The 20,617-nt window shown below is 43.8% G+C and overlaps 1 protein-coding gene across 1 annotated transcript in view; it reads right to left on the reverse strand.

The window, feature by feature from the left end:
* Positions 1-7,854: 7,854 nt before the first annotated feature.
* The window catches only part of LOC137618223 (dihydrolipoyllysine-residue succinyltransferase component of 2-oxoglutarate dehydrogenase complex, mitochondrial), a 34,586-nt gene continuing 21,823 nt past the window's right edge, over positions 7,855-20,617 (reverse strand). The window contains exons 6-10 of the mRNA XM_068348349.1: positions 15,054-15,413; positions 13,975-14,126; positions 11,757-11,955; positions 11,045-11,296; positions 7,855-8,497 (exon numbers count right to left, since the gene is read on the reverse strand). Of these exons, the coding sequence (XP_068204450.1) occupies positions 8,363-8,497; positions 11,045-11,296; positions 11,757-11,955; positions 13,975-14,126; positions 15,054-15,413 (1,098 nt within the window). The 3' untranslated portion in view covers positions 7,855-8,362. The remainder of the gene's footprint in view (positions 8,498-11,044; positions 11,297-11,756; positions 11,956-13,974; positions 14,127-15,053; positions 15,414-20,617) is intronic.

Below are 20,617 nucleotides of genomic sequence, written 5' to 3' on the forward strand. Positions count from 1 at the left end.
ACTAGCGAAGGATCTACTAGTGAGCAGGATGTGCAGGGTCTAATAGTGAGCAGGATGAGCAGAAATTGCTGGTAAGCAGGATGAGGAGGCACTGGTGAGCAGAGTCTACTAGTGAGTATGATGAGCTGGATCTACTAGTAAGCAGAATAAACAGGAGCTACTAGTGAGCAGGAGTCACTGGTGAGGTTGAGCAGGAGCTACTAGTGAGCCTGAGATTTAGTAAGCAGGATCATCAAGAGCTACTAGTGAGAATGGTGAGCAGGAGCCACTAGTGAGAATGGTGAGCAGGAGCCACTAGTGAGAATGGTGAGCAGGAGCTGCTAGTGAGCAGGATGAGCAGTAGCTACTAGTGAACAGGATGAGCTGTAGTGAGCAGGATGAACAGTAGCTGCTATTGAACAGGAGCTCCCAGTGAGCAGGACGAGCAGTAGCTCCCAGTGAGCAGGATGAGCAGTAGCTCCCAGTGAGCAGGATGAGCACTAGCTCCCAGTGAGCAGGACGAGCAGTAGTGAGCAGGACGAGCAGTAGTGAGCAGGACGAGCAGAAGCTGCTAGTGAGCAGGAGGAGCAGAAGCTGCTAGTGAGCTGGAGGAGCAGTAGTGAGCAGGACGAGCAGTAGTGAGCAGGACGAGCAGAAGCTTCCAGTGAGCAGGACGAGCAGAAGCTCCCGGTGAGCAGGACGAGCAGAAGCTCCCGGTGAGCAGGACGAGCAGAAGCTCCCGGTGAGCAGGACGAGCAGAAGCTCCCGGTGAGCAGGACGAGCAGTAGCTCCCGGTGAGCAGGACGAGCAGTAGCTCCCGGTGAGCAGGACGAGCAGTAGCTCCCGGTGAGCAGGACGAGCAGTAGCTCCCGGTGAGCAGGACGAGCAGTAGCTCCCGGTGAGCAGGACGAGCAGTAGCTCCCGGTGAGCAGGACGAGCAGTAGCTCCCGGTGAGCAGGACGAGCAGTAGCTCCCGGTGAGCAGGACGAGCAGTAGCTCCCGGTGAGCAGGACGTGCAGTAGCTGCCGGTGAGCAGGACGAGCAGTAGCTGCCGGTGAGCAGGACGTGCAGTAGCTGCCGGTGAGCAGGACGAGCAGTAGCTGCCGGTGAGCAGGACGAGCAGTAGCTGCCGGTGAGCAGGACGAGCAGTAGCTGCCGGTGAGCAGGACGAGCAGTAGCTGCCGGTGAGCAGGACGAGCAGTAGCTGCCGGTGAGCAGGACGAGCAGTAGCTGCCGGTGAGCAGGACGAGCAGTAGCTGCCGGTGAGCAGGACGAGCAGTAGCTGCCGGTGAGCAGGACGAGCAGTAGCTGCCGGTGAGCAGGACGAGCAGTAGCTGCCGGTGAGCAGGACGAGCAGTAGCTGCCGGTGAGCAGGACGAGCAGTAGCTGCCGGTGAGCAGGACGAGCAGTAGCTGCCGGTGAGCAGGACGAGCAGTAGCTGCCGGTGAGCAGGACGAGCAGTAGCTGCCGGTGAGCAGGACGAGCAGTAGCTGCCGGTGAGCAGGACGAGCAGTAGCTGCCGGTGAGCAGGACGAGCAGTAGCTGCCGGTGAGCAGGACGAGCAGTAGCTGCCGGTGAGCAGGACGAGCAGTAGCTGCCGGTGAGCAGGACGAGCAGTAGCTGCCGGTGAGCAGGACGAGCAGTAGCTGCCGGTGAGCAGGACGAGCAGTAGCTGCCGGTGAGCAGGACGAGCAGTAGCTGCCGGTGAGCAGGACGAGCAGTAGCTGCCGGTGAGCAGGACGAGCAGTAGCTGCCGGTGAGCAGGACGAGCAGTAGCTGCCGGTGAGCAGGACGAGCAGTAGCTGCCGGTGAGCAGGACGAGCAGTAGCTGCCGGTGAGCAGGACGAGCAGTAGCTGCCGGTGAGCAGGACGAGCAGTAGCTGCCGGTGAGCAGGACGAGCAGTAGCTGCCGGTGAGCAGGACGAGCAGTAGCTGCCGGTGAGCAGGACGAGCAGTAGCTGCCGGTGAGCAGGACGAGCAGTAGCTGCCGGTGAGCAGGACGAGCAGTCGCTCGTGGTGAGCAGGACGAGCAGTCGCTCGTGGTGAGCAGGACGAGCAGTCGCTCGTGGTGAGCAGGACGAGCAGTCGCTCGTGGTGAGCAGGACGAGCAGTCGCTCGTGGTGAGCAGGACGAGCAGTCGCTCGTGGTGAGCAGGACGAGCAGTCGCTCGTGGTGAGCAGGACGAGCAGTCGCTCGTGGTGAGCAGGACGAGCAGTCGCTCCCGGTGAGCAGGAGCAGCAGTAGTGACCAGGACGAGCAGTCGCTCCCAGTGAGCAGGAGCAGCAGTAGTGAGCAAGACGAGCAGTAGCTGCCAGTGAGCAGGACGAGCAGTAGCTGCCAGTGAGCAGGACGAGCAGTAGCTGCCAGTGAGCAGGACGAGCAGTAGCTGCCAGTGAGCAGGACGAGCAGTAGCTGCCAGTGAGCAGGACGAGCAGTAGCTGCCAGTGAGCAGGACGAGCAGTAGCTGCCAGTGAGCAGGACGAGCAGTAGCTGCCAGTGAGCAGGACGAGCAGTAGCTGCCAGTGAGCAGGACGAGCAGTAGCTGCCAGTGAGCAGGACGAGCAGTAGCTGCCAGTGAGCAGGACGAGCAGTAGCTGCCAGTGAGCAGGACGAGCAGTAGCTGCCAGTGAGCAGGACGAGCAGTAGCTGCCAGTGAGCAGGACGAGCAGTAGCTGCTAGTGAGCAGGACGAGCAGTAGGTTTAGTGAGCAGGACGAGCCAGTGAGCAGGACGAGCAGTAGCTGCCAGTGAGCAGGACGAGCAGTAGCTGCCAGTGAGCAGGACGAGCAGTAGCTGCCAGTGAGCAGGACGAGCAGTAGCTGCCAGTGAGCAGGACGAGCAGTAGCTGCCAGTGAGCAGGACGAGCAGTAGCTGCCAGTGAGCAGGACGAGCAGTAGCTGCCAGTGAGCAGGACGAGCAGTAGCTGCCAGTGAGCAGGACGAGCAGTAGCTGCCAGTGAGCAGGACGAGCAGTAGCTGCCAGTGAGCAGGACGAGCAGTAGCTGCTAGTGAGCAGGACGAGCAGTAGGTTTAGTGAGCAGGACGAGCCAGCGAGCAGGACGAACAGTAGCTCCCAGTGAGCAGGACGAGCAGTAGCTCCCGGTGAGCAGGACGAGCGGTAGTGAGCAGGACGTGCAGCAGGAACAGTAGTGAGCAGGACGAGCAGCAGCGGCTAGTGAGCAGGACGAGCAGAAGCTGCTGGTGAGCAGGACGAGCAGTAGCTGCTAGTGAGCAGGACGAGCAGTAGTGAGCAGGACGAGCAGTAGCTCGTAGTGAGCAGGACGAGCAGTAGCTCGTAGTGAGCAGGACGAGCAGTAGCTCGTAGTGAGCAGGACGAGCAGTAGCTCGTAGTGAGCAGGACGAGCAGTAGCTCGTAGTGAGCAGGACGAGCAGTAGCTGCCAGTGAGCAGGACGAGCAGTAGCTGCCAGTGAGCAGGACGAGCAGTAGTGAGCAGGACGAGCAGTAGCTGCTCTTGAGCAGGACGAGCAGTAGCTGCTCTTGAGCAGGACGAGCAGTAGCTGCTCTTGAGCAGGACGAGCAGTAGCTGCTCTTGAGCAGGACGAGCAGTAGCTGCTCTTGAGCAGGACGAGCAGTCGCTCCCAGTGAGCAGGAGCAGCAGTAGTGAGCAAGACGAGCAGTAGCTGCCAGTGAGCAGGACGAGCAGTAGCTGCCAGTGAGCAGGACGAGCAGTAGCTGCCAGTGAGCAGGACGAGCAGTAGCTGCCAGTGAGCAGGACGAGCAGTAGCTGCCAGTGAGCAGGACGAGCAGTAGCTGCCAGTGAGCAGGACGAGCAGTAGCTGCCAGTGAGCAGGACGAGCAGTAGCTGCCAGTGAGCAGGACGAGCAGTAGCTGCCAGTGAGCAGGACGAGCAGTAGCTGCCAGTGAGCAGGACGAGCAGTAGCTGCCAGTGAGCAGGACGAGCAGTAGCTGCCAGTGAGCAGGACGAGCAGTAGCTGCCAGTGAGCAGGACGAGCAGTAGCTGCCAGTGAGCAGGACGAGCAGTAGCTGCTAGTGAGCAGGACGAGCAGTAGGTTTAGTGAGCAGGACGAGCCAGTGAGCAGGACGAGCAGTAGCTGCCAGTGAGCAGGACGAGCAGTAGCTGCCAGTGAGCAGGACGAGCAGTAGCTGCCAGTGAGCAGGACGAGCAGTAGCTGCCAGTGAGCAGGACGAGCAGTAGCTGCCAGTGAGCAGGACGAGCAGTAGCTGCCAGTGAGCAGGACGAGCAGTAGCTGCCAGTGAGCAGGACGAGCAGTAGCTGCCAGTGAGCAGGACGAGCAGTAGCTGCCAGTGAGCAGGACGAGCAGTAGCTGCCAGTGAGCAGGACGAGCAGTAGCTGCCAGTGAGCAGGACGAGCAGTAGCTGCTAGTGAGCAGGACGAGCAGTAGGTTTAGTGAGCAGGACGAGCCAGCGAGCAGGACGAACAGTAGCTCCCAGTGAGCAGGACGAGCAGTAGCTCCCGGTGAGCAGGACGAGCGGTAGTGAGCAGGACGTGCAGCAGGAACAGTAGTGAGCAGGACGAGCAGCAGCGGCTAGTGAGCAGGACGAGCAGAAGCTGCTGGTGAGCAGGACGAGCAGTAGCTGCTAGTGAGCAGGACGAGCAGTAGTGAGCAGGACGAGCAGTAGCTCGTAGTGAGCAGGACGAGCAGTAGCTCGTAGTGAGCAGGACGAGCAGTAGCTCGTAGTGAGCAGGACGAGCAGTAGCTCGTAGTGAGCAGGACGAGCAGTAGCTCGTAGTGAGCAGGACGAGCAGTAGCTGCCAGTGAGCAGGACGAGCAGTAGCTGCCAGTGAGCAGGACGAGCAGTAGTGAGCAGGACGAGCAGTAGCTGCTCTTGAGCAGGACGAGCAGTAGCTGCTCTTGAGCAGGACGAGCAGTAGCTGCTCTTGAGCAGGACGAGCAGTAGCTGCTCTTGAGCAGGATGAGCAGTAGCTGCTCTTGAGCAGGATGAGCAGTAGCTGCTCTTGAGCAGGATGAGCAGTAGCTGCTCTTGAGCAGGATGAGCAGTAGCTGCTCTTGAGCAGGATGAGCAGTAGCTGCTCTTGAGCAGGATGAGCAGTAGCTGCTCTTGAGCAGGATGAGCAGTAGCTGCTCTTGAGCAGGATGAGCAGTAGCTGCTCTTGAGCAGGATGAGCAGTAGCTGCTCTTGAGCAGGATGAGCAGTAGCTGCTCTTGAGCAGTATGAGCAGGATGAGCCGTAGTGAGCAGTAGCTGCCAGTGAGCAGGACAAGCAGTAGCTGCCAGTGAGCAGGACAAGCAGTAGCTGCCAGTGAGCAGGACAAGCAGTAGCTGCTAGTGAGCAGGATGAACAGTAGTGAGCAGGACGAGCAGCAGCGGCTAGTGAGCAGGATGAGCAGTAGTGGCTAGTGAGCAGGATGAGCAGTAGTGGCTAGTGAGCAGGATGAGCAGTAGCTAGTGAGCAGAAGTTAATATTGAGCAGGATTAGTAGACAATACTAGTGAGCAGTATTAGCAGGAGCTATAAGTGAGCAGGACGAGCAGTAGCTCCCGGTGAGCAGGACGAGCAGTAGCTGCTGGTGAGCAGGACGAGCAGTAGCTGCTGGTGAGCAGGACGAGCAGTAGCTGCTGGTGAGCAGGACGAACAGTAGTGAGCAGGACAAGCAGCAGTGGCTAGTGAGCAGGATGAGCAGTAGCTGCTCTTGAGCAGGATGAGCAGTAGTTGCCAGTGAGCAGGATGAGCAGTAGCTGCCAGTGAGCAGGACAAGCAGTAGCTGCCAGTGAGCAGGACAAGCAGTAGCTGCCAGTGAGCAGGACAAGCAGTAGCTGCCAGTGAGCAGGACAAGCAGTAGCTGCCAGTGAGCAGGACAAGCAGTAGCTGCCAGTGAGCAGGACAAGCAGTAGCTGCCAGTGAGCAGGACAAGCAGTAGCTGCCAGTGAGCAGGACAAGCAGTAGCTGCCAGTGAGCAGGACAAGCAGTAGCTGCCAGTGAGCAGGACAAGCAGTAGCTGCCAGTGAGCAGGACAAGCAGTAGCTGCCAGTGAGCAGGACAAGCAGTAGCTGCCAGTGAGCAGGACAAGCAGTAGCTGCCAGTGAGCAGGACAAGCAGTAGCTGCCAGTGAGCAGGACAAGCAGTAGCTGCCAGTGAGCAGGACAAGCAGTAGCTGCCAGTGAGCAGGACAAGCAGTAGCTGCCAGTGAGCAGGACAAGCAGTAGCTGCCAGTGAGCAGGACAAGCAGTAGCTGCTAGTGAGCAGTATGAACAGTAGTGAGCAGGACGAGCAGTAGCTGCTCTTGAGCAGGATGAGCAGTAGTGGCTAGTGAGCAGGATGAGCAGTAGCTAGTGAGCAGAAGTTAATATTGAGCAGGATCAGTAGACAATACAAGTGAGCAGTATTAGCAGGAGCTATAAGTGAGCAGGACAAGCAGTAGCTGCTGGTGAGCAGGACGAGCAGTAGCTGCTGGTGAGCAGGACGAGCAGCAGCGGCTAGTGAGCAGGATGAGCAGTAGCTGCTAGTGAGCAGGATGAGCAGTAGCTGCTAGTGAGCAGGATGAGCAGTAGCTGCTCTTGAGCAGGATGAGCAGTAGCTGCCAGTGAGCAGGACAAGCAGTAGCTGCCAGTGAGCAGGACAAGCAGTAGCTGCCAGTAAGCAGGACAAGCAGTAGCTGCTAGTGAGCAGGATGAACAGTAGTGAGCAGGACGAGCAGCAGTGGCTAGTGAGCAGGATGAGCAGTAGCTGCTCTTGAGCAGGATGAGCAGTAGTGGCTAGTGAGCAGAAGTTAATATTGAGCAGGATCAGCAGACAATACTAGTGAGCAGTATTAGCAGGAGCTATAAGTGAGCAGGATGAGCTACTCATGAACAGGATCTACTAGTGAATAGGTGTAACCAGTGAGCAGGACGAGCAATAGCGGCTCGTGACCAGTAGCTACTAAGGAGCAGGACAAACAGTAGCTACCAGTGAGCAGGACGAACAGTAGCTACCAGTGAGCAGGATGAGCTACTAGTGAAAAGATGTAACCAGTGAGCAGGATGAGGAACTACTCGTGAGCAGGATGAGCAGTAGCTACTGGTGAGCAGGATGAGTAGTAGCTACTGGCGAGCAGGATGTGCAGTAGCTAATAGTGAGGATTAGCAGGAGCTACAAGTGAGCAGGAGCTATTAGTGAACAGTAGCTACAAGTGAGCAGGAGCTACTGGTGACGAGTGACGAGCTAATGAGCAAGATGACTAAAAGTTATTGAGCAGGAGTTACTAAATGGCAGAGAGCAGGGGGATAGTAGGAAAAGCAGAACTTGACAATCGGTTAATGCAGTGTCAAACATTGACATTTACATAATTGCATACCTTGATCTGCTGCAACTTGTTTCAGTTTCCTGTGTGACTTTTCAGTCGAGGATGGCTCAAGGCCAATGTTCTCTCCTTCAGGAAGAATATCAAATACTGTAGTATGCTGTTAGTGGTGGTGCAATTGTCTATTACAGCGTACATAGATATGCTTTACTTGTATAAATTTCTTTTAAATTAGGACAAAAATATTGAATGGATTTCAATACTGTATGAACAAGTTCATTCTTAACTGCATGAAAGCATTCCTTGGTTTATATCAAAACTTTTCACCAGAACATGTTCTACCCAAATGTAAACAGTAATCAAGAACGTCAAGGAATAAAATTAAACAAAAAATCATAAAACCTTTTTATTTAAAGCATCACTGAGCCATGATAACAAGAAGGGTGTGCAGTGAATGAGAAGGTGTGTGTTTACAATACGCTGCAGTGACAACAATAATTATAAATATATTACAATTATGTACAAGACTTACAAGTGACGGTACAGCCCACAGCCTTTCTTACTGTATCTTTATGCAGTCTCAGATCATAAATTATAGAAAAATAGTGTTAAAAAAGCCTTTTCAATGTAGTTTTTTCTTTTTTTAGACTGGCCAATTTTATTAGGTACGTACTTAGAGTATTGGATTGAAAGCCATGCTTGTGCAGCATCCAACACCAAAATAATCCAAGCAATATATATTTTGCTCAGTGCACTACCATTGATGCACAAAAACTGCATGAAAATCCTTTAAAACAATGGAATTTAAGAGGCAGTTCCATAAGCAATAAGTGAGATAACCGAACATCAATTAGCTTAATAATCACACTTACATTTCTAACTTATAACTTCCAGTGAAATGCAAAAATATTCTTTCAGTCAGATAACTCAAGACCAGTTACAGGCTTTAAAAGCAACGTTATACATACTTTTCTTGTGATAAAAGAGACAAGTTGTTTTTCCCATACCAAAATAAACTTTCAGAAAGGAACGGGAGAATAAAACACTATCACTAAGGGCCTCCTAATATAATAATAGTTTGGTCTACACCTACTCTCAAAAAAGCTAAGCTTCCTTTGGTCAACTACTTAGAACAAAACCTAAAGGCCACAAAGCATAATCCTTGGATCCTCTACAGCTTGTTTAATCTTTCGCAAGAAGGTAACTGCTTCTCGTCCATCGATGAGACGATGATCGTAAGTTAATGCAACGTACATCATTGGTTTTATGACAACCTGCAAAAAATATTTACATGTAGTATCAAGGAATAAAATAGCAGTAACAAAGAATAGAATTGCATATAATTTGACTAGATACTCCACCAATATTATAAACTTTTTATTTTTTTTTGGGGGGGAACATACTCTTTTCAAATATTGAGTATTATCATTTGTTGTAAATCAAGAGATCTTTCCCTCTTAACACTATTGTAACCCCCCCCCCCCCTTTTCTTTTGGTCATTAAAATTCTGTATTATTTGTCATAAGATTATTAAAATTGCTTTAATTTTACAACTTATTGTGATTTCTACAGTATATTCAAATTATTTCTTTACTTTGAAAATAGTCCATATAAATTTACTTAAAATTTTAGTATAATAATATACCTGATGTATATTTTATTTTCCCTTTACTCTAGGTTGTTTCCTAGGCCGAGCCATCAACAAAGTGCAATATCCTTCTCATTGCTTCAAGAGGAGCAGAGTTTTGTTTCAATAACAACCCTGGCCATTAGGTAAACGGAGCCTACAATAGACAAGATGCTCAGAAGGCAATTAAGAAACACAGCAGACAATAGAGAAAGCAGAAAAAGCAGCAGCAGTTGTGCAAGGGGAAAAACAGCATCTGTTTGTAGTAAAAGTTGTTTATCAAGAAGATGAACTTCTGACAATAAGAGAAAGAAAAGGAGCACACAAGGAAAAACAATTGCGTAAAATACATGTCAAACAATGGAGAAAGAATCTGTTGTGCAATAGAAGCAGATGTGTGAGAAGAAACACTCCAGTCAATAAAGGCAGAAGTGTGAAGCAGGCAGTAAAGAAAGTAAAAGTTGGCCAAGATAAAAATAATACCATAAGAGGAAAGAAGCAGAGTAAAATGTAACAGCAGGTGATCCTTGACAGAGCAACACGATTGGATTTAGGTTATATAGCCAAGCAATGCAGTCTGCGAGGCCATCAGCCCATTATGCATCCCAAGAAAAACCCTGCCGTCAAGCTATGAAGTAAAAGTAAGAGGAAGCTGAAAAGCGAGTTGGACAAAAGTAAGAACAGAGGTAAAGTAGAAGAATATACAGAATGCAGTTCGAAGAATATACAGAATGTTCAGTGCATTGTATATGATACAGTGACTGCACTAAACTCCTCCTAGTGAAGCACAGTAGATGAGTAATATTAACAAGCAAGATAAAACACACCAGAAAACAAGAGAAAGAAGAAACCCGCCAGGCAATAGAAAATAACCTACAGCAGAAGCAGTAGTTTTGTATAAAGTACAGAACAGGCTATAAAGTAACACAGCAGAAAATATTCATATATGCCAAAGCAATGGAATTAAGATTTTTTAATTTGGAGAGGAACCTTTCGGTGCCAAAAGTACATCTAGGATATAAAACTCAATAGTTCACACTGTGAGTAAAAGTAAGAAGAGATTGGACAAAAAGTAAGCAAGAACAGAGGCAAATAATAAGAATTATACAAAGAATTAATCTAAAGGACAAAAGAATGCTGCAAAAGCCCTTGTCTAAGGTTCTCCACATGAGGTGCTTTAACAGCACTACAAGTGGATGTGTAATATGGTAAAGGCAAGAGAGAGGAAAATAGCAGCCAATAGAGCAATAGCAATGCAACAAGAATTGAATGGACCGAGCAGGAAGAGAAACAAAGCAGTTGTTAAAAGCAAATTCATGGGAAAGAAACTGCAGGCAAATGGAAAAAGCAAAACCGTAAGCAGTTGTGCAAAAACACACTCCGAAGACAACAAAAGAAGAAGCACTTGTATTAGAACCCCAGTAAGCAATTAAGAATAAAAAGGAACTACAGCCAATAGAAGAAGTAGGTGCTATTCAAATTATGCCAGGTGATGTAAAAGGAATTAAGGGCCAACAACAGAAATTATATGAGGATGCACTTCAGGCCATAGAGGAAGAAACATGATAAATTGGAGTAACAGTTGTATAAGAACATCAAGTGACCAAAAACCTCTACAGCTGATTGAGGAGCAAACCAGTTGTGGGAGTAGACAGTATGAAAAGAAAAGGTGACAGAAGAGGAGCGAGAAGGAACCTGAGCAAGCAACATCTTTAATAGCATTTATGCAAGATGATACACAGCAGGCATTAATGGAAAAATGAGTAACAGCAAACCTCGGCAGTTAGCTGACAGAGAAAGCAGGCACTGTGCTAGTTAACACAGCAGGTAACAGAGGAAGAAGCAAATAAAAACTAAGAGAGGAACAATGACATCTTGCTCACTCCCATATTGGCCAGAATGTCCACCATGCAATCACTGACAAAATATAGACTCCCCCTTCAACCTACAAACAAAACTCTTTGTAACACCATCCGGCAGTTATTAAAATATTAATGATTTTATCCACGATTGCACACCTCTTAATAAACCGATATGTATACATTTAAGCATATTATTGTACCTTGTCTTACAAGTCTATAGAACTCTTAAAAATAAAACCCTCAATGTTTAAAAGTACATTATTATATACCTTTTAGTCTCTATATGAACCCTCTAAACTTCTGGATATAAAAAACAATGTTAAATTGCTTACCTGTCCATTTTTGGCAACAGGCCTATCAAAGATGCCATGCATTCCAAGTATAGCACTCTGTGGTGGATTGATGATAGGAGTACCAAAGAGTGAACCAAACACTCCCCCGTTACTTATGGTGAAAGTACCTCCGTCCATATCTTCAACAGCCAATGCTCCTGTTCGTGCTTTCTCACCCAAAGCCATAATGCCCTTCTCGATATCAAGATAATTCATACCTTCGACATTACGCAGCACAGGTACAACCAAACCCTGCGTGAAAAACACTTTATTGCTACATGCCTAAAACTATTATAAAAATCAACAGCCACAACTTCTGTGTTATTACAATTCTTGATCTAATGCTAAAAATACATACTGTACAAGAGTGGGGGTGTGAAATTCCTTTATATCAATATGGACAATATGTTACTATCGTACAAAAATTCTTGATCTAATGCTAAAAATACATACTGTACAAGAGTGGGGGTGTGAAATTCCTTTATATCAATATGGACAATATGTTACTATCGTACAAAAATTTATACTTCTAAAAAATTACAGTTTCTCTCTTACACTAAAGAAGTAAAAGAAAGAATATATATATCTGATTTTAGGAACTAGGAGCTTCAAAAGAGAACATATCCCTGAATTTCAAAAACAAGTAGCTCTTAATAAAATTTTTTAGTTTCCTAAATAAAACTTATTCAACATGGAGACATCGTTTACTAACCTTTGGTGTAGCAACAGCTACGGAGATGTCAACATAGTCCCTGTATATAATTTCTGACCCCTCCAAAACGGCATTTACAGTTGGTTGCTCTGTTAATGCGTATGCACTGGCCTTGACGAATGCAGACATGAAGCCTAATTTAATGCCGTGTCTCTTCAAAAACTGGTCGCCAATACTTTTCCTCATTTCCATTATATTCCTGAAACAGAAAAGTGTTTACAGCAACAAGTGAAGTGTATATCATATATAAACTAATTTATTTCCTCTACCATAAGTGAAAGCACTTAACTCAATTTATTTCCTCTACCATAAGTGAAAGCACTTAACTCAATTTATTTCCTCTACCATAAGTGAAAGCACTTAACTCAAAACTGAAAAACTTGATCAGCTTGGGATTTGAACTATTCCCCTGGTAAATATTATTTCTTAATTCAAAAGCTACACTGACTGGTCAGGATGACACCAAGGGTAATAAAACCCTGACAATGTAATGTGTGAAAGATCAGAAACATACTGAAAACTTTTAATTTCCTGTCTTAATAATTTCTAATCATAGCAGATGGACTTCAGAGAAATCTCTTACCACGTCTGACATGTTAAAGTAAGAATCTTAACACTATCTTGCACACCTTTTTTATCGAAGCTATTATGATTATCATTACTGATGGAGCAATATCGGGGTTTCCTTTAGCCATCTTTAATTGTTCTTTTCTTTTACCCACTCTTTCAATGTTCAATATAGTTAAGCTCTCTAGCTAATATGTTTATCAGGGTTAAGGCTGATTGGATGAGCTACCTAAAGCCTTTTTCAAGTCCAAACCAGGAAAAACATAGAAAAAGGATTGCGAAGAAGGGTAGGGCTTAGAATCTTATAAAGTGATAAACCTAGCCTCTTAAAAAAAGATGACACAAAAAATTCCAAAGCTTCACGGCAGCAGAGAAAAAAAAAGGCACACAATCGGGTAATCCTTGAATTACTTTTTTCAACAGCGTAAAAAAAGGAGCTTACTGAATTTGGAGAGAGAGAGAGAGAGAGAGAGAGAGAGAGAGAGAGAGAGAGAGAGAGAGAGAGAGAGAGAGAGAGAGAGAGAGAGAGAGACGAGGTAATAGTAGGGTCATTGACCAAATACTTTGGATTCTGTAACATTCTGTGCCATCTCCTTCATACAAAGCAGCTTTTACGACATGAAACAAGTTTTCTTCAAATGTGGTTTGTTTCTCTAAAAAGATTTAAACAACCTGGAAACCTAAAATAACCGAGGTTGAGGGGAAGAGAGGCAAACGAAGTTTAACTGAAAAGAAACAAGTCCTAAGGAAAAACTCTGAATACAAAAAGTTAGACAGGACAAGGTCAAGAAGGCAGACAGCTGTAACATACACCCCCTATAGGTACTGTAAAGTACATGGAAAAGGAGATTTTATATCATGGACAGTAACAGATTTATATAAAAAATAAAACCCCTGCTTACCAACAGAAGGACTGACACAACAAGATTTAAGTCTAGTCTACAGATAGTCTTCTGCCAGACTTTCAGATGCCACTAAAATACGATATCATAAACTTCTTAGAACATAAAAACTAAGATATCTAAGTTTTTTACTGCACGAGGCTATATGAGGCTATATATAAATTACATGTCATCAAAGTTACAAGGGTAAAAGCTGAAATACACAAGTCCAAATACAAATTAACTGCAAATACAAATTAACTCACCACCAAGCCCCAATTATGAATTTTATTATAAATTGAATTTTAATACAAATAGTCCAAAGGCTTTATTCTTAAATATATTTGACTTGAAAATTGGGGTAGGAAATATAACAAAAATTTAACTAGACAAGAGCAAATAGAATCTATTTATAATAAAAGTGAATAATCATAAAGATGACAGTTAATGGAACATGAAAAGAAGCTTCAGTACTGCCCACAATGACCTGCAAATGCTGTCCAGATAACAACAACCCTATCCTTAATCCAGCAAAATAACACCGATAACAAACCTATCCTTAATCCAGCAAAATAACACCGATAACAACAACCCTATCCTTAATCCAGCAAAATAACACCGATAACAACCACCCTATCCTTAATCCAGCAAAATAACACCGATAACAACAACCCTATCCTTAATCCAACAAAATAACACCGATAACAACAACCCTATCCTTAATCAAGCAAAATAACACCGCAATGACAACTAAAAAAATGACAACTTACCCCATATCAATCTCATTGAAGGTCGTAAGCATTGCGTTCGTATTTTGGGCATCCTTTAATCTCTGTGCTATGCGTGCCCTCATACGAGTGATTTTTACGCGCTGTTCGGTTCGTGTTCCAGTGATCTCTTTGCTGTAGTCAGCAGGAGGTACCTGAAACGAATCATTTTAATATAATGCTAGTAAAAATTACACCCTCCCAACCAAGAAAATTTCTCACATTGATAACATATACAGGTTAGGCTAAATGCACCAAATTACATGTGAAAGTTCTACTAAATGAAGTTGTAATATTACTAAAACTGCATTTTCCGAGAAAATAAGTAGAACAAGTGGAGAAGTACGAGATAAATGAGAAGTACGAGATAAATTAGAAATTTGAAAAGGCATTATATGGTATGCAGTACATTATACTTTAGAAAAACAACTACTGTACAGTACAGAGCAAATATTAATGCATGGTAGTTGAAAATATTCTAAAAATTTTACAATGAAAAACTTGAAATCGTGAGACTAAAACCTTAAATGCATTTAAGTAAATAGAAGACACTGGTTTCATATCAAATGAGAGCATGGCAAAAGTTTACTTCATTTTAAAAACCTTCATGGATGGAGTGATGTAGGCAAGCAAAGAAAGTGCAACAGACATTTCAAAATGTGCTTAAAATAATAATGAGAGATAATGCACATGATACAAAGACTGATTTTCAAACACTAAGTAGCATTAAACATTAACAAGTGATGTAAGAATACAAGTCATGTTTACCTTATAAATTTCTATAATATAATAATAAAACTGTCAGTGAAAATACTAATAAAAGCAAGCAAGAGAAAGGGTATAAGAGATTGAAAGCTGCTAAACTTTCCTAGTGAACATATGTATGGCTGACACATGGAAGGAAGGATAAACTGGACTGTTGAACATGCTACAAAGCAAATTATACGTAATGAGATGAGAAGCATGATTGTTCACAGAATATAATGAAAAGAGGAAGGGATCAAAAGTTTTTCTCAGGTTGTTGTATAAAAAATCTAATGTGAAAAATTATAACAGACATAAAGAGAAAGATAAAAACTTGCCTTCACTTCCGCCTGCTGAATAAATGAAGCATGTTTGATAGCTGCTACTGGGATGGATGCTTTAGGAGTAGTAGGTGGGGGCACTGAAGGTGGTGGAGACGTGGGTATGGGACCAGCTGCAGGTGATGCTGGGGATGGTGGAGGGGGAGGAGGAGGAGCAGCAGCAGCTGGAGGTGGGGCAGCAGCAGGTGCTGCTGGGGCAGCGGCAGTTTCTACAGGAGCCTCCTTCTTAGCAGGGGCACCACCTGCAGCTCCCAGTTCTATTTTCCCTATGTGGACACCAGCTTTAACAACGGAACCATCTTCAACAGTGATTTCTTTGAGGACACCGGCAGCTGGGGCCTTAATGGGCATTGTAACCTGCAAAAATAAATAACCTTATAATCATATGTTATTACAATACTTTAGTATCAATACTTGAATACAAGAATTACATTTACCTATTTACTAGGCTGTATATCATAGCAATCCACGTTTGCCAACGGTTATATAAGCGGATGAGCAACCTGGTGGAGTAACAAGAGCTTTGGATGTGGAGGAAAGAACCCCCCTAAATCTTTACGTCACTGGCAACAGGGTGACAGATTGGGTTTAAGGCGATAGACAAGTTGTCTCTTCGGCTTCTACTCTTGATGCCTGGTGGATGACCTAACTGTGGAATTAGTATGGCAGGATTCACCTTGCCTTAGTTAGCTAGGCACTGCACATCAAAAAGAACTGGCTATCCTTTGATGAATCAAGCCAATGAATCCTTTACAGACTTAGTCAATCAATGAAATAAGATGATGACAGAATGACCCCAGTCCTGGGCATATGGGGGTGCTAAGCATCTCCCATTTTATAAATAGTTAAGAAAAATTTAAAATTGTTAATATAAATGATAGAGAATGAATTTTTGAAGTATAGTTTGAATATCTTGGCCCTAAGTAAAACACATTGTAAAGTGATTGGTAAGGAATCCTTAGACCAAAGCAATATATATATCTACTCAGGAAAACCAGATCAAGTTGGAAGAGAAGAGGTAGGAAAGATGATGACACCAAGAGCAGAAAAGGCATTAACTGATAGGAAGACCAGATCAAGTTGGAAGAGAAGAGGTAGGAAAGATGATGACACCAAGAGCAGAAAAGGCATTAACTGATAGGAAGACCAGATCAAGTTGGAAGAGAAGAGGTAGGAATGATGATGACACCAAGAGCAGAAAAGGCATTAACTGATAGGAAGACCAGATCAAGTTGGAAGAGAAGAGGTAGGAATGATGATGACACCAAGAGCAGAAAAGGCATTAACTGATAGGAAGACCAGATCAAGTTGGAAGAGAAGAGGTAGGAAAGATGACGACACCAAGAGCAGAAAAGGCATTAACTGATAGGAAGACCAGATCAAGTTGAAAGAGAAGAGGTAGGAAAGATGACGACACCAAGAGCAGAAAAGGCATTAACTGATAGGAAGACCAGATCAAGTTGGAAGAAAGAGGTAGGAAAGATGACGACACCAAGAGCAGAAAAGGCATTAACTGATAGGAAGACCAGATCAAGTTGAAAGAGAAGAGGTAGGAAAGATGACGACACCAAGAGCAGAAAAGGCATTAACTGATAGGAAGACCAGATCAAGTTGAAAGAGAAGAGGTAGGAAAGATGATGACACCAAGAGCAGAAAAGGCATTAACTGATAGGAAGACCAGATCAAGTTGAAAGAGAAGAGGTAGGAAAGATGACGACACCAAGAGCAGAAAAGGCATTAACTGATAGGAAGACCAGATCAAGTTGGAAGAGAAGAGGTAGGAATGATGACGACACCAAGAGCAGAAAAGGCATTAACTGATAGGAAGACCAGATCAAGTTGGAAGAGAAGAGGTAGGAATGATGACGACACCAAGAGCAGAAAAGGCATTAACTGATAGGAAGACCAGATCAAGTTGAAAGAGAAGAGGTAGGAAAGATGACGACACCAAGAGCAGAAAAGGCATTAACTGATTGGAGAGCTATAAATAGTAGAATGTTACTTACAAAGTATAAATCCAAGCAGTGCAATATGAGTATTATAATTTTCTATACACCAGCAAATGATTCCCCTGAAGAAAGGAAATAGGACTACTAGTTAGAACTACAGACTGTTATAGATGAGATTCCAGAGAGACATGAAAATTGGGATTGGTGATTTTAATGCTAAAGTTGGACGGAATAACCAAGGTTTAGAGAATGTGATGGGTGTGTTGAGGGTCTCAACCAAGTTGCAAATGAAAATGAAGTACATTTTATAAAGTTCTGTTCAACAAACACTGTAATTGGAGGTACTCTTTTTCCAGCACAAGGACATCCACAAATATGAATGGGCTTCACCATGTGAGAGTTACAAAAATCAAATAGATCACATAGCCATCAATAAAGAGGGAAATGTAAGAAGCTATAGAGGCGCAGATATTGGTAGTGATCACCAGCTCCTCATTGCCAAACTGAAATTAAAACTGGAAGCACCCAACAGAAATGTAGATAGAATACCTAGGTTTGATACAACTAAGCTTCTACAAGATGAGCATAGAGATATTGCAATTTAATGTAGGAATCTATTTGCAGTCTTTAGAGACTTTAAGAGACTAAGAGCAGACAAGTAATGAAGATTGGTGTAATAATAAAAACATATCAGTCAGTTGGTAGTGAAGTTTTGGGATATGCAGTTACAAGGAGAAAGCCATGAATGTCAAATATGTGGTATACTTTAAAAAGGAGGCAAACACAGAAATTGACTGTGGAAAGTTTTTGAGGAAGTAATGAAAATTACAAGGCAGAGCATGCTAAGTATTCCAGTATTAATAGTGAGGTCAAAAGAAAAGCCAGGAATGACTGGTGAGAATATTCAGACAGGAAAGCAGACGAGGCTAACAAAGCTATGAATTCAGGGAGTGGCTATGATGTAAGAATCAATCGTAGAATTATTAATGAAATCTGTATGGGGGCAAAGAAGAAGCATACTGTATACCCATCAAAAATAGATGGATCTGTTATAACAGAAGATGAAGAAAGGCGACGTTGGATGGAACGCTAGTGAGGGCATGAATAGGAGATAGGAAAGGAATAATTTCCTTGATATACCTGAAGCTGCTGATGACCTTGATGTGCCCATAAATGAATTCAGTGAATCTGAAGTCGAAGCTATCATTAAAAAACTCAGGAGATGGAGAGCCCCTGGTTACGATGGAATAACTGCTGAGATGATACTGGCTGAAAATGAAGTGGCTCCCAGAATCCCAGAATACTTACAAGATTATTTTGTGGAATGTGGCATGAAGAGGCAAAACCTGATGAGCGGGAGTTAGGAATGGTGGTGAAAATGGCAAAAAAAGGTGACCTAACTGATTGCAACAATTACAGAGGAATCACACGTCAGTTATTATGAAAATATATAGTATACTAATTATAAAGAGACTAGAGAGATAGAGTGATGAAAAGCTGAGAGATGAACAAGCAGGATTTAGAAAAGGTAGTTGTACTGACCTAATCTTAATTTTTTAGACATGTACAGCAATGTTTAGGATATAGAAATCCAATTTTGATGACATTTGTGGACTATGAAAAAGCTTTTGATAGTGTGCACTAGCCAATTTTGTTTAGAGTCCTGTGTTATTATGGAATTAATTTTAAATATGTAAATTTGGTTACGTATATTAACGAGCATAAAAAGTGCAATGTTAACGTCGGTGGAATCCTATCAAATGAATTTCCAGTGAACAGTGGAGTACTCCAAGGGAATGTGTTGTCCCCTATGTTGTTTATCCTTCTCATGGATTTTGTTATGTGTAGAACTGTTGGAGATGGTGGGGAAGGATTGGATTAGATTGGTAATAGGAAATTATGCTGATGATGATGTCCTTATTAGCAGAACATCACAGGATTTGCAATGCTTGCTTACTAAAATGTATGAAATATCACAGGAGGTTGAGGTCAAGATAAATAGGAGAGAGATAATGAGAACAGAATATGCAATTGAAGATGAAATATCATTGGAAGGAATAATGATTAATGAGGTAGAATCATTTAAGTATTTAGGAACAATGATTTCTAATAAAGTTCTTTAGAAATGGAATTCAAAGAAAAATTGAAAAAAGCAAATCAAACTATGGCTAGTTAAGTAAAATCTGGAAATCAAATCGGTGTTACTGTATGAACATCAGTCATGGTATAGCAAGGAAACAATCTCTAACAGATTTAGTAGATTTGAGAACAAAGCTCTAAGAAGACTATTGGGATTTAAATGGCAGGCCAGGATTAGAAATGGAACTACTGTATGAGAGATCACTCGAGTGTCATAGTAATGGTCTTACACTTCTCTTACGATTAATTCATCATATACTGTACTTCAACCCTCTCCTTTTATCCTCATACTCATATAATCTACCAAACCTCTGGCATCAGTTCCCTTGCTAATCAGGTCATACAGTACTGACTGGTCAATTAAATACAATACTCCAGCCATCAAGAATAAAGCAGTTCAAAACCCTTTACATTCCAGAAAGCTTTCAATAACAATGCAAATCATTTGGATTCTTTTCACAGTTATAACCTAAAGCGAATGATTTGGATTCTTCTCACAGTTATAACCTATTTCTAACTACTGTATTGCAATCTAGGCTTAAACCTATCTCTCAATGTACAAATTATTCCTCCAACCTCTAGTCAGATGATCAAAGCAATATGAAACAGTTGTGAGTAGCATATATTTTAATCTGATTCTTAAATGGCAAGACAATGTATATAATAATACCCTGAAATATAATTTTATGTCATAAATTCATATGATCTACAGTATTTGTTTCACTCTTCCTATAAGGGCTAGAGCTGTCTTTAAAGGTTGCTAATAAGCAGGCAGAGGCAAGGGACAGTAGCTGATTCATGTTAAATTGTAACAAACCTTGTATTGAATTCCTCATCCTTAATATTGATGTTAATCTCTGGCACCATTATTCAATTACCTGATAGTGCATGCATTCTAACAGTCTTGTCTTTTTTTGTAAGGTTCAATATTGTCTTTTTTTGTAAGGTTCAATATTACAGAAGTAAAGGCTGTAACCAAACTGTGATCCTACTATTCAAGTAATATAATCTGCGCAATGTCAGAAGTTCTATTTCGGTGCAAAAAAAAATTCTTTTGTTATCCACGTTGACTTTAGTTGTTTCATAAAAATGTAATCAATGTAATCCACTAAAGAGTAGTTAACTAAACATGATAAAAAAATTGACAGGTGGATTAATTTGGATAGTAATCCATAATCTAGAACAGTACTTGGACTGTTAAATCAAGTAGGAAATGGTATAGACAGTCATCCATCTGTCAATTTGCCAGTTTTACTTTGAATCTATTGCAAGATATGAATTATCAAATTCGTGAAAAGTTTTACTAAGGTTATAATCATAGAGAGTAGAGGTCCCCTTTTTGTTTTTGTTTCTTTGTTGATGTCGGCTACCCCCCGAAATTGGGGGAGGTGCCTTGTTATATGTATGTACAATATGTATAATCGATAATGTCAATTGCACAATTAACTTTTACCTAGTATAGTACTCCATATA

Source organism: Palaemon carinicauda, chromosome 24 (assembly GCF_036898095.1).
Source record: "Palaemon carinicauda isolate YSFRI2023 chromosome 24, ASM3689809v2, whole genome shotgun sequence".
NCBI lineage: Eukaryota > Metazoa > Arthropoda > Malacostraca > Decapoda > Palaemonidae > Palaemon > Palaemon carinicauda.